The sequence below is a fragment of the Melozone crissalis genome, unplaced genomic scaffold, assembly GCF_028551555.1.
Source record: "Melozone crissalis strain CALT ecotype California unplaced genomic scaffold, PUWL_Pcris_2 ptg000013l_1, whole genome shotgun sequence".
Taxonomy (NCBI): domain Eukaryota; kingdom Metazoa; phylum Chordata; class Aves; order Passeriformes; family Passerellidae; genus Melozone; species Melozone crissalis.
In genome coordinates, this window is record NW_026535791.1 from 34,518,974 (window position 1) to 34,534,093 (window position 15,120).

The 15,120-nt window shown below is 38.0% G+C and overlaps 1 protein-coding gene across 2 annotated transcripts in view; it reads right to left on the reverse strand.

Moving 5' to 3' along the window:
• Positions 1–796: 796 nt before the first annotated feature.
• ABCC4 (ATP binding cassette subfamily C member 4) overlaps positions 797–15,120 on the reverse strand; it is a 141,720-nt gene continuing 127,396 nt past the window's right edge. The window contains exons 30-31 of one of the 2 annotated variants that reach the window (XM_054272042.1): positions 10,002–10,136; positions 797–5,202 (exon numbers count right to left, since the gene is read on the reverse strand). In XM_054272042.1, coding sequence (XP_054128017.1) covers positions 5,095–5,202; positions 10,002–10,136 — 243 coding nt within the window. In that variant the 3' untranslated portion in view covers positions 797–5,094. Of the gene's footprint in view, positions 5,203–9,659; positions 10,137–15,120 lie in introns of those variants that run through there. The other variant, XM_054272041.1, reaches the window with a different exon arrangement.

Genomic DNA, 15,120 nt, shown 5'->3' on the forward strand with positions numbered 1-15,120 from the left:
CTGGGAGGATATAGCTCGAGATGGATATTGCACATCCCACAGGCGACTTGTGCTGTGACAACCCAAGCCAAATTTGCTTAGAGGCAACTAAGCTGCATGGTGGTTGGGAGGTAGACTTTTGGTAGAAATATGAGAAATTCTTAATGCATATTCCATGGTAGAAGAGATGACAATTCATATTGTACCAGGTCCTGCAACTTGCTGCACTGAGGGATTATTGACAAATGCACAATTCATCCAGTACTAAAAATCCTGCATCAAAATAGGGATTCATGGTTTTCAGAAAAAGCAATTTCCGAGTATCTTGCTAAATTAAGCAACAAGCTCATCAGACAGAAGCACAGAACTGAAAGGTAACACCAGATTTTGGAGTTATGCTGTTAAACCATCTCACTTCTGCCCACTGACCTTCCACATTTCCACTGTCCAGCCCACTGAGCTTGCCAGCTGCTTTGGGCAGAGACCATACCCAGTCTGCACTGGTGCAACCTCAGTGGTTCTTCCATCACAGTTTTTTAAAATCTATTTGCAATACTTTTCAGCAATTAAAGCTAAAATCTTGGTAATGTGATCTGAGAGATCTCAGACTGGAGAAAACTGGTAAAACCAAGCTGGCATGTAGTACTGTGTTTTGTAGCTCCAAGTGCATTTTCAGCTCTTGGGGCTTCTGATGGCACCGAGAGGTGTTTTGAGATGTCAGACATGTCCTGACTTAGCTCAGCCCATAACTTCTGCCTTCAGCCACATATTTGCAATGACAACAGACTTAAGACAGGCTTCTGAGAAATGCCTTTTATTGTATGACAGCAGTTGTCACGTGAACGTCCACAAAAGAAACCATTCCATAGTAATGCCAAAATCAAATTCTTACAACAAAGGCAAGAACCAAACCAAAACAAAACCAGAGTTAAAATGATGAAAAAGCAGCGCGCTGTTACACAGTGTAAAACATACACAGAAAGCCACATCTTCTGCCAAACTGTCAAGCTCATCACCATCACAAGGAAGAAGTGATTTCAATTCTTTCTTCTCCCCTCCAAAACAAAAAAAAAGAGGTAAATTTTGAATATTTTGAGATATTTCAAAGGGTCAGCTAAACAACAAAAAAAAGAGCAGTATTTCTGATGATTCTTTCCGCAATCTTATTTCACATGTGTATTGGGAAGGCTAAACAAAACCATCAACATTACTTAAGAAAACAGTGTTATTGAGGCTGGCCAGAAAGTCCTCCCTCTTCCTAAGGGCAGTACAAATGGTATCACAGAAGATTACACCCATCTGGCACATGGTGCAGTTTACTAAAGAGAATTTTTGTCCTTAAAACAAGCAAATAACTAAAACATTAAATAGTCTATCCTGGCAAACTGTGGCTTTGGAAATGCCAACATGGTCTGTCGGCTCACAGTGGTCTTTGGAGAAGGGGTGGAGCAAAAACAGACCAAAAAAAATGTACGAAAAACAATTCTCTGGATCAGAAGTAGACGCTGTTCCTAGATTTTTACATCTAAGAAACATGAGTTTTGTAACTGATGATTTTCAGAATAACTGTATAAAATTATATTTATTAGAAATAAGACTCTGGAATACTTTAAGGCACCTCATGGCGAAGAAATATTTTAAAGGCTTGAATAACTCGGGAGACTGAGTTCTTTTTCCAATATCCCCAGAAAGGTATGCAACTTAGAGTAACCTGCTTTGCTATGTTCAAATAAAGCACAACATTTTGCAAAATGGAAGCTTAAAACTATTTAAATTTTTCTTTGTAAGGAAACATAAAACACCTTGTTGGAAAGATAATGTATTCATTTAACAGACCAAGGCTTTCACCACATGAAGGCCTTTTTCTTTCCCCGATTTGAGTTCTGCCATTCAGGTCCACTGCACCTTTTTTACACATTTAAAATGAAATGGGTCAGTCTGTCTTAATCAACATCTGAACAAAACAGCTATCAACAATACCAGCAAAACCAGTTTCCTGAATAAAATATTTTTATTGCTTTAAACCAAAACGATGAAATAATGCCAATGACAGACATGAATTACTTGCTATCAGTTGTTCTACTCAGCAATTTATGGGTTTCAAGTGTGATTTTGTAAGAAATTTGTTTTGTCTTATATTGACATTTGATACCTACAGCAAGTAGTGTCCTGCCAAAACACGTAGAGAAGCAGAATCAGCATTTTCAGAGATACCTAACATTTTTGTGCACATTTAAAAAGCTACAGGATCAAATTAATTCTAGCTTATAGACTGATAGCCACATCAGTCGGGGTCTCATACGAGTGAGTCTGCAGCAGCCAGCGTTTTGGAGTTCTGCTCTGAAATATAACTTACCATAGATTCATTTCAGAGCTGAAATGAACTAAAACTGTAATTATACCCTTGGTTTACGTGTGCAGATCTCCTTGGGTCTGATAAAAAAATATAAACTAAGGTATGTATGGCCAGGAGAACTCACTATTCTCCTATAGTATTTAAAAGACTCTGTATTATACATCACATTTCTTCTTCTATAAGAACTAAGTGTTTAACAATAATAAGAATTCCATATCGTAGAACACAGACTCTGAATATATTCATACTTCTCAAAAAAGAAGATAAACAAAGGAGCTCAAACTCCCAACTCAATGAAGTGGACTGCCTTCCTGATCAGCTCACCGTAGCTGTGTTTTTGCACCATTCAAATGAGGTTTTCCATGGCAAAGCTTGAGCAGAGTTTGGACATGGATCCACGGATCCTTGTCAAAAAGGCAGTTGTGGACAAGGCCATGAGGTTGAACTTTCTTTACACTACACAATCCCCTAGAATTATCTAACATGACTTTACACATTTAAACTTTACATCTTCACATACCTGTGCAAAGCAACCACTACTCTCACTCAGCTGCAGAACAGCCCTATCCTTATTTCAGACAACTTTAACGAAAAAGAAAACAGCCATGGAACACACAGGATGATAACTGTGTGCTAGGACACTGTGCAGGTGGACTGCAGCAGCTCAGAGAAGGGCCAAGCCACACAGAAAGTGGATGTGGCTGGTGTGCTCTCAGAAGATCTGCCATAAGCACTGCACACAGGAGCACATTTGTGCCACGTGGCTTGGTGGCTGGTAGCTGCCCCTGGCTGGCTGGTATTTTATCATCAGATGTAGCACAAGCCTCCTGTTGCACATCACTGTGTGAAGTTCAGTTCCATGGATCTCAGTGGAACTTGTTCCAGTGTAAGGTGCTACACACTGCAGGAGAAGTGTTAGGACTTGACAAAAAAGGCTAGGGGCAAAAGCATCTCATTTTGTGACTCCCCCCTAATAATTTTTAAGCATGTTGAGAGGATGTTACCAGCACACACTGATGCCTGATGTTTACTCCACAAGCCCCAAAAGCCCCCATCCCTCAGAAAGCTGGCTGGTGGCACTGCAGACACAACCCCCTGTCTCATGGGGTCTCACAGCAGGACAGCAAGCCCCAGTGCAGGGAGGACGCTGTAACAGGGGAACAGGGACTCTGCCTCTCACCATCGGGCTGGCTCCGAGCAGGGAGATGTGCAAAATGAGTGGCTGTGGTGACGCACAGGCTTCGGCCTCAATTTACTCCTCAGTAAGAAGTAACTTTATATCTGACTAAATTGCATTCTAGTAGAACTGCTTGAAATGAGAAACACTCGTGTTTGCCTTACTTTTAGACTACTGGATGAACACTGGGTAGATAACACTTGTTCGGCATTACAAAGGTAATAGCAAGCATCTTCAGTATTTTTAAAAAAGCACAGTATTTTCCATTTCCTGAAGAAATCTGTTGCCTTTTGGTCTCTCCTGTGGCCTTTAAACAACAAGATGAATAGATGTATTTTCTATTGGACCTCAAAGAATAGCTCAAATTTTTTCAGATTTGAAAAGACCTAAAGCAGCACAGCACTTGCTTCGTTTATTTTTCAAGCATGGGAATAGTGCCTTTGTGTTGAAGTGCTTTGCCGAATCAGGACATAACTTATGAATATTGAACCCGTTTCTCACTGCATTCCTCTCTATCAGCAACTGCCATTTAAAACTACAGGTTGTATTTTCCTACTTATTCTGGCAGGATGGTAACTTCATACAGCTGAAGTTCAACAGAACCCCTGATGCAAAACTAAAGTTACATATTTTTAACATATATCTAATGAATTTGTTGTGTACCCTGCAGTTACAGCTTTGGCTTGAAGGCACAAATATTAAGGCACAATAAATGCAAATAATGTATACATTTCAATGTGTTGTGTTGAAGATAACTTTGTACTACACAGTATTTAGGTATAATGACATGTCATTCAAACATTTCCTCAAGTTATTTTAATACCTTTTCTCTTTGATAACCTGGGTAAAAGGAGGAATGTATGTTAAATTATTTAAATATTTCTTCAGTGCAAATGTGGTAATTTTCTTCTGAAGCACAGAAGACTGAGACTGATTTTCAGCATTTGGATTTTAGCAAAATAAAACTAATATTTACATTCATCTTGAACAGCATTATTTGAACTGTTTATTAAAAAAAAAGTATATAGTACTTTTCTATCAAAATGAAAAAGTGTTTTTGGCTTCTTCAAATTTTTTTTCCTACCAGCCTGCATAGGTACTTGTGACAGGTAGAAAGACAGTTCCTCTAGACAAGTGAGTTGCACACTACCAAATCTGCTGTTCAGACAGAGCTGTCATGCTAAAGAGACACTGAGAAAAATTTGGTTTTGCTTGCTCTCAAAATATTTCTAGAAGAAAAAAGAAGGACACATTCCCATTATTTTACTAAGCTCCAAATATGCACACTAGACCTGTTAGGTGTCCTGCACCTGTTTAAATAAAAGAGATCTCTACCACATAACTTTCAAATAAAAACTGAATCTGCCTAATTTCCTTAGCAATACAAACATAATTAGCTGGAAAGAAAAACATATTGCACTGAAATGAAAGAAACAGGGACAATAAAAATTTTCTTCTCAGTATTAAATAGGAAGGATGTCCAGTGCAAAGAATTGCCCCCCTCCCTTTCCTCTCCCGTTGACACCAAGTTTAGATGATCTCAGGTTTACATTCTGCAGAGAACAGTTAAGGCAATGAGGAATCACAGTGCAGTTTCAGTTATGCATAATCCTGAGGAAGGATCCAAGGAGGAGTCTGTGGCAAGCTGACCATTCTGAACAACTTCTGGGTAATTCTTACTGAAGTATACCTAGGAAAAATATTAGATTCTATGAGTAATTATGTACCAAAGTCCATTTAGCTTCAAACAATATTTCTGGAGGTAAATATAGTAAAGATAAATACATATCCTCAAGGAACCACAACAGGAACTTCAGGTTAGTGGCATTCAGTTAATGTATGTCACTGAAAAATTAGTAAAATTACTATATGAACTTAAACTAAAACAAAATGTGTGAGAAATCTCACACAACCTGTCGATCCCTCAAATTTTTGTTAATTCAGATGAATAGATATGTTTTATCACTGTACATTAAACTGATAAGTAAAATCATTTCACTAGCTCAAAACATGGAGATAAATTAAAAACAGGATGACAAAGAAGCTGTGAAATCTTGCGTCTGCACAAGGGTTTCTCATTTTCACACATAAAATGAACACAATGGATTTGGATGTTAAAATCAGGTTGTAATCCCTATATTTTACAAACTGTGATTGACAACCATTGAAACTTCGAAGTATATGTATGAAATATCCCAGCCTTTAATTTGTGCTGCAGAGCAGTTATAGGGCCTATAGAAATGTGATCTCTGGATAGCAAACCACAATAATGAAAGAAGAAGCAAAAGCTTTAACAATGACTCAACCAAGCAACTTCTCTAAAACGTAAGATGATACCAAATAATAGGACAGTTCTTTGCCAATCCTTTGAGTTCCTGAATTCTACCAATTTCTAGCTCAACTAGAAGAGATACAGGTTTCCTGATAAATGTATAATCAGAACATAAAGGAAATGAAATGCTGTCAAGTTTCACTGTTCCACAATCATCAGTTTTTAGCAGCTGTATCATATCTCTGTTCCTTGACAGATGCGCATAACAAAATGAAATAATGTCAAGACTTGTGTGCTCTTATCTAAAAATGTGTTGGGTGAAAAAGGACTTCAAATGCAATTTTTTTTTCAAAGAAGAATGTGAAAAGTTTTGTTTGAGTCTTTAAAAACAGAAAATACACTATCTTTCTGAAGCTGACACGTGTCACGAGTTAGGTCTCATAGTCAGACTGCTTTGAGTACAGCTTATGAAACATTTCTGCAATTTATATTTAAGAGTCTTGTCAACAAAGTTCAGTTTGTTTGATAATAACATCCTTTTCATATACATGAATATATGTGTAAGACACATGGGATAAAAAAGAAATAGTCATTCTACAAAAACGTCCCTGTCATCTTTTGTGCACTCACTCTTGTGCACTAATATGCATTTTCACAAGTTTCAAAGAATATTAAAGTCTGATTTGAATCAACAGAAGAATTGGGAGTCCTGTTAAGAGACATTCCTCAGTAACCAGTCACAATTGGATGCAACAGAGGGAAGTTAATGAGGCTGCTGACTGCACACGGGCTGCAGACGGCAGCCTCAGTATTTCCACTCCGTTCCTGCTTTAAAACACAAAACTTTGGCATACTTTTAATGCAGCTTTTGAATGTGATTTTTTTTTTAATGGAAAGCTAACAGAAAACCTTGGCACATTACTAGAGATGTAATGAAATGGCAGCTGCTTTTCAACTGTCTTCATTGCAATTCTTCCCCTGAGCCCAATCCCTCAAGATATTAAATGCCCAAGTCTTTATACAAGTTTCTTCCAGTGCCAACAGAGCTGCAACCATTTTAAAAGTAATCACTGAGGTGAGATAACACCTAGTATTTTAATATTTACTTATCTGTCATAGCTTTAAAGTAAAATAAAACAACTCTTATTTTTTCCTCAAAGTACTGAAACCTGACTGACAGAAACCCATCCCTATCCTGATGCCACCAAAGCTTGCAGAAAAGCCTCTCTCAACACTGCCAAGAGCAGGGAGAACACACCAACTTCTGTTTATCTGAATAATTGAGCACTTTTATTTTTTTCCTTTTTTCACTGCTTGACGATTATTTCTCTTTCCCACAGGATTTTCTCCTAGCAGCTTCTTGTAAACTGAGAAAAGATAAAAACAGTCTCACGATGTCAAGCATAACTCAGTTGCCATCAGGCTCATGGGCTGTTTAATGCACACTCAGCAGTATCCAATTTGAGTTGTGCCTGTGTTGTTCTCTTTGACATTTGGACAAAAAATGGGGATACCAAGTGAGCCATACAATAGCAACTGGATCAACTGGGAAACCTGAGCTAAGATTCCAGCAATAGCTCAGTCTTGCAATGTTTCACTAAGAGGCCCATGAGATTTTTTTTTAAAAATTATGTTTCTTAAATATGTCCAAGTTAGTCTTCCCAATTTAAGATGTGTACTACCTCTTAATTTGCACTTAAAGGATATATGCAAAAGCAGTACTTTTCCAGAAAATGCATTTGAAGTTTCAGGTTACTGAAAGATCATCTTGGTACAAGTTCGTATTGTACAGGTCCAAACTGAAATGAATCAAGATTCAGGTCCAAAATCCAATAAATCAAATAATCATTGCCAAAGCATACCCACATTCCAAACCATTTTTCTTAGCAACCCACTGCAATGCTTTTTGAAAAGTATGTATGTATGTCATATTACCATTTCTTTTCATGTGCAGTATGCTGTTTTCCAAAAACAGAAAGAAAGCTGTTCTCCATAAAAACAAAAAAAATGTTCTTAGTAACCACAGTAGGAATGTGGGAAACCAACAGCAATACATGCAGCAGGCTCAGTAGTGTAAAAAGAAAAGCCATTGGAATCAGCTCTTCTGACTAAGCGACTTCTCTGCAAGTATGCATGAAGCACAAGGGACAGCAATAACAAAACCCCTGAATTGTCCAAGTCCTTCAAACAGAAGGAGCTGTAACTCTGCTTCTGGGTAGCTGCTGACTGGAGATACAGTCTCTTGATTCCCATATTTTTGGTCCGAGTGTGGATAAGCACCATGCTTTGCATTCTTGGCAGATGCTAAAGCTTGTATCTGCCTTCTAGCCTGGGAGTTAGCAAACTTTTTCATCAAACCACATTTCAGCAGAGACTGGTTCCTGGATCTCTTCCCTTCCTGTACAAAATCACATAACATTGATGTGGTAACTGCAGATGACTATATGGGCAAGTAACATCAGGCAATTATTTTTATACATTTTGAATCATCTTTGAATGCAATTGTGCAATTGGGGAAGGCTCCAGGGAAGGAAGGAATGACAGCATGACATAACTAAATTTCTACAGATGACAGCTGGACAGCCTCACCTCTTGTCTTTCCAAGGAACAAGCCTTAGGAAGCTGGCCTTCACTTTACAGACAAACAATGGTCACATGAATTTGAAACTACCCGTTTAAATATCATTTATATAACCTCCAGATTGTCATGCACATACCGCAGAAAACATGGCTAACCCATTCCCTTCTAATAAGAAAATAAAAGCTACACTGCAGCAATGGAAGAGGACAGCAGAACTTGTAACACAGCTTAGTTCAAGACAAAACTCTTTCCTCAGTTTTGCAATTTGTACCACACAAGAATTTATGGTGTATGCTCTTAGCTACAGTGCTTTACTTGAAAAACCCTTTAAAAAATAAAATCTGAGAATATGAACAGACACAGAAATCTCTTCCCTGATCTTCAAGAAGTCCAGTAATATAGCATCCAGACATGAGCACACAGCCTCCATGACTGCACTACTTTTCTTTTTTTTTTTTTTCAACTTGCTGGAAATGCATCTATTTTTTACCAGAAAATAGTCAAACACCTGCCATTTTGTTTCCTGTCTTTGTGTGTTGTTCCCTGTCTACTGGTCTTTTGTTTCCCCAGGTAACATTTTAGACTTTGTGTTCCTCTAGCTCTGCTCCCCACATCCAGCAACTTGAGGAAAGGAAAGCATAAAGGCTAAAGAGCTTTGCCTCTCTCCTGTAAAAGGCTCTCTTAGGTTACCAGTGCCTTACTCACATGCTGAAAGCACAGTTACATGGGTTCCAAGCAAGCTGCTGCCAAACTGAGCACTGCCAGTCTCAGCTGGAGCAATGCTGAAACTTTGCTGGCACTGAGGGAATTAAGTCTTGCCCTGGACATCCCGTGTGGTAAATTATGAAGAAAAAAGAAAGCAAGCCAAAGCTAGTCAAAGAGATCCTCAATCACAGGTCATTCTTTTTTATCTTCTTATCTCTGCTTCAGCTTTCCATGTGAGAATTGGAGATGATATAGGCTCGCCTCACAGGCATATTGTGAAAACGAATCCATTGATGTCTCTTAAACACTTTGATTGCCAGAGGAATGCTCACAATTACATTAATAATTCTGTACTCTGAGTAGGATTTGAACAGTTTGAAATCAGGCACAGAGCCTTGCAGGAACAAGGAGGTGACAAAACATTCAGTAGCTGTTTCTTAGCTGAGCCCTGCTCATTTTTGGTGCAGAAGAGAGAGCCAGGGTACCAGAATGAAGTAAGGGAAAGCACAACAGAAGGAATGTGATCAAACCCTCAGGAACCACAGCATGGTCACAGGCATTGAGCCCCAACTAAAATCTGATGCACCCTTTAAAAATAGAGACATAACATATAAATGTTTGATTCTGCAGCCCTAACGTGTTTTTCACAGAGAGTTAAGATCAATGCCCAGCACAAGTGAGTATGTCTTATATTATTTACACTTACTGTTTTGTGTACACACAAAAGGAAGCAAGAAATCCAGTCTTTCAACTTGGGGTATATAAATACATGTATCATTTGGAAGTCTGTGTATATCCCACTGAAAATTATGGCTTTGCCTTGCAAAACTGACAGATCCTTTAGTGGAAGGCTTACTGCAACACTGAATATGCTAACTTGAGATAAACAAACTGCAGAGACAAACTTAATTATCTCTTCTTCTAAAATTACCCGTTTTGCTGTTTCCATCAGAGCAGCCGCTTCAGTCTTGCCCACTTGTTGCACCATTTTGTAAAACAAGCTGTCTTGTTCTTGCAGCAAAATGTAAGGCTCACCGTATTCTTTCAGTCTTCCCGCATCTAAAACCTGTTAAATCAGCAGAAACCAATGTATTAACATAAAAAAATTAAAAACTAAATGTTAGAGACTAGAAACCAAATGTACACGACTACAGGCAAGGGGGAAATGTATGCATTTTTAGTGCTAAGATGAATTTTGGACCCTGAAAATGAATTCTGTCCTCTTCAAACTAGTATAGCACTTTCTCAGTTTAGAGACTTGTTGTACAATTTTAGAGTGCCCTACAGCCAGCCATTCCACCTATAGGAATCCAACATGAAGTTATGCAGAATATGGAAATACAATGTTTGTGCAGCCAACAAAGCAGATTATAAGATTCATTGTGTAAGAAGGAAACAAAGAGGTCCAAAATGGGCTCTGAAGTAAACAGCTGTGGGTAAAAACCACGCAATAACCACCAAGACGGTTAAGGGAGAATAAGTAGGTCTTTTGAATTAGAGGTGAAGGTGTAATTAAAGAAAATGAGGGTGTTGCTGAAAAGATAAACAATTTTTTGCATCAGTTTTTGTCAACTATGGATTAGAAAGATATTTAAACCTGACCCTATTCTTTCCACGTAAAGAAAAGATCAGATACCACCATGGACACACGTACTCAGAAAGAGAGGAAGGAAGAAAGAAAGAACAAAGAAATTAAATAAGCATGAAGTCAATAATCCACAGAGAATATACACAGTCAAAAATATAGGAAAATATTAAGAATATGCTGATTGAACCTCTATGAAACTCTCAGTTCTCAGACTAGTGACTTCATTTAAGGACTGCATGGCAGCAAACATTGAATTTACATTTTAAAAAGCCTTTATAGGATTAATTCAAGGAAATTTTAGACTAGCATATATATTTTGATGTAAGACACCAAATTAATTGAAACAAAAGAAGACACATAGAGCACAGGTAGAATTAATTCTCCACAGTTTTAGCAATCACAAATCTGATACAATTTTTAAAGTACCAGAAGAAAACTAAAGGAAAAATGGTTTATGTGGATTTCCAGAAAGACACCTGGTGTAACTAAATAACCATGCAACAAAGCTTTTCAAAAACCTGGACAGAAAACAAGAGATTTGAATTGAACAGTGCAGCTTTCTTTGTAGAAAGCTGAACAGGTAGGAACTGGTGGGAAGCATATTGTTCTGCCATAGGTGGTAGCTCCTTATGTTAATCATCAGAAAAAGGAGGTGTCAGAGAAGTGACAAACCTGTAAATGACACAAAAATGTGCAGATAAGAATAGACCAGGGGTTCAGACATACCTAACTAACCTAAGAGAATGAGAGACACAATAGCAGGGAAAAGCCAATATTGACAAATGCAATGCCCTCAAATACTTAACTGGGTTATAAATTAATGGTATTGACTCAAGAAAGAGATTTGGGTTTTAGTCTACAAGTTCAGTACTTTACGCCATGAGTAGGAGTAATGGAGTTTTTTAAAAAAGGGAAAGAATTCACGTGAGAAAACAATTCAGAAAATATTTTTGCTCTTATATAAATAAAAAAACTGAATGCACAGGCGTGCTATTGACAAAGATATTGCCACAACAAAAGGACTTCAAGGACTCCTAACTCAAGCCATAATTGTGGTGTACATACTTGTGAGAAAAAAAAGAAAGATCTAAAGAAATGGAGCTGTTGATTTCAGAAAAGAAATTAATAAAAGGTATTGTGAGGACAACTTCCAAAGTAACAAAAATAGCGTGCAAACTTCTGTTTGAAAGAAGAACCTCCAACAAGCCTGCAGATAAATTCAGAGTCCTTTGAGGAAACTTTCAAACATGTCCTTTGCCTGTGCAGCTCCAAAGAACCAAACATCCTCATGGCCAAGGGCAGATCTCCAGGCAGCCTGGACCGCAGTAAATGACAAAGCCCACAGGGAAGGGGCACAGCTGAGCTGACCCCTTTGCCTGCACCAGTGTGAAAATCCTGCAGTGCCCAGATCACTGTCAACTTGTTTGACACCAGAGACCCAGCACCAAGGAAAAAGGACCCACTCCTTCCCTTCCCTTCCCTTCTCTTCCCTTCCCTTCCGGTTCAATTAAGTGCAGGGCATTTGAATGGAAAATAACTCAGACAACAAACAGCTGCATAATTACATCTAATTTCATAAACTGTATGCACAGAAACCTACAAGAAGATATTTGCTATTTTCAAAAGCCCTTAACTTAGAGAACCCAGCCTATATTATGAATTTTCTTTGCAAGTTATTCCCAATATGGTTTGGAATTGCAGCTGAAGAAAGTGCTCACAGAAAAATCTTAAATACTAGCAATATTGCACAGCAAAACAACATACAGTCATTTAATACATGGAGTATTTCACCTACTATAATTGTACACATGCTGACTTTTCAGTGTACTTAATCCTATCCAATTTACTCTAAACATTTAATTATTAATTATAAATATAATTTTTTATCACAACCATTTTTAAGCCACAGTTTTAAGTCACAGTTAGGGACAGCTTCCTTAAAAATGCAATAAATTATCGTATACAATTCAACATTTAAATCAGGGTGCCACAGCACTGAGCATCTCTGTCGCCTTTAAGTAAAGCTTTTCTCAGCATAGCACTAGATGATGCAAGCACTCCTTAAGAAAAGAAACAAAAAGCATCTTCATTAAATGTGTCTCTTACTAGTAAAGAACCTCAATAGACAAGTAGAGGGTTTTAAAAAATTATATTACTGTAGTATTGCAATTTTAACATTCGTTTTGCAAATACCTGAAACAACCACAAGCATAGACAATCTTTCCCCTCCAGAGAACCTGGGGAAAGGGAAAAAATTATTCTTTCTTGCCAAGTTTTAAACAGTCAAGTCCAGAAGATGAACAGAGAGAGTGAGCAATTTCTGTCCAGATAAACTCCATCCACATTTTAAACAAATCATTAACCTACTCATAGCCTTTCTTTGGGAATAGAACCCAAACTTGGTTATAAAGATAAACAGAACAGCCATAGAAAAATAAGCTGTGTTACTTTAAAAAAAAATCTGAAATGAAAAATGAAGAATGAAACTGAACAGACAATATCATTCCTACAAGTCAGGAACACTATAAACCCTGTTCACCACGGAAAACCACTTTCTACTAAGTGCTGTCATCCATGAGACAATGGAGAAAATTTAGGCTGGTTTACTTGGTAGTTATACATATATATATTTATATATTTATTAAAAAGCACTTAGACAAAGAGATAGGTACTCTTCTTTGAAGAAATGTGTGCTGATAAGATTTACATAAATAAATAGGTACTTTGGCTAAGGCTTTGCATACTCTTACTCACTGACTCCAAGCCAAATTAAAATCATTAGGACTTCAAAAAGCCAGCTAATCATTCAGGAAAGGTGGAATCTGGTGTTTACCAGCCACATATTTTCCGATCAACTCGCAACGCTTATCACTGCACAATACAAGAGAATCGAACCCAGATGCATCCCAAGGCAGTTGTACCAGTGGAACTCGATACAGGAGAGCCAGAGAAGCTTGTAGCTGGCGAAATCAGATCACAGGGAGATTGTGGAGGACACACACAGGAGCACTTGACTCTGAATCAGACTTGAATTTCATCACAGACTGCAGCGCAGATATTGAGAGAGGGGTTTTGTGCAAATCACTCAACTTTTCAGCTCCTCACCATGAATCTTTGTAAAATACATTAAATAAAGACTTGATCATTCTGTGGGAGCTAACTGCCTGTGAAATACTTAGACAGCCCAGAGTGAAATAAAAACAAACACAAAAGAGTTATATAAACCCAAAGTGGTCATATGCAAACCAGGGCCAGATTCTCCACCCGCTTGCACTGGCAGCTTCTTTTACCTTGCCTGCACTGTTCTTGCCTTTGCAGTACCACCTTTATGGCTTCAACAGGATTTTCTCATATGAAAGAGTAATTCCAACAGTACAAAATTTACAAAATTGGCTGCTGGCAATCATACAAAAGAAAACATGCAGGAAAATTGCTGTTCAATGGAATTTGCTCACCTCCCTGAGAATGGTGAAAACATCTTCACTTATAGCTATCCAAATTAGCATTACTCAAGCAGCAATACAGAGACATTTAAGTTCAAACAGGGCTCAGATGATGTATTACTCTTGAGTAAAATCCTCACATGCCATCTAATTCTATTTCACCTAATGTTCCATCCTGGTTAAATAGTCTGGGGCAGTGACTGCTCATCTGAGTTGTGATCTTTCCAGAACATTAAGAACCATATTGGTGGAAGACAATATAGTTTGGAACAGCACTTTGTTTGAATTTCAGGGCACAGAATAACACAGAAAGGGGATGACTAAATATGACAGGGAAGGACAGAGAAACAGAAAAGAAGTGTTTGATCTTGACCTGCAATATCAAACATGAGAAGATTATTAGCCATTTAAATGTATTTATGTTAACTCTAACTAGCACTGGAGTATTTGCCTATGCCACAAAAATGTTGCTGAACTAAATTTGGGCAAGATTTGAGCACTACATTTTGCCTCAGCTGTAACCTACCAGGGGATCTATCCCCACTTTGCCTAGGTCCCTGCCTAAACCCCCAAGCTTTGCAGTATTTCCATCTCACAGTTTTGTAATTTAATGTACCAACTAGGACAAAAAAGCAGGGGAAGGAAGACAAAAAGTAAAACATAAAATGGTGAAAAAGGAGTCAGGAAATCCATTTCACCATGAAAAGAGAAAAACAAAACAATAAACAATGAGGATACTACGTCAAGACAGTTGAGTTTCCAGCAGACACCTAGGCAGCAGAGCCAGGAGAATACCTTTGCTCCTTGATGACTCCTCAAATAATCCATATTGTTCTGTTGCACATGACCTTGCAGAAGCCAACACTCATTCTGTAAGTGAATTTTACAATCTTCCTTGTAGATTAATGTATGTGAAAGAAGTGTCATTGGCCACAGAGAGAGAAAGAACAAGGGTCTTCTAAAATGCTGCAAAAACCACCATGTGCTTACAGCTCTCCATAGACACAAAAAACAAAGTT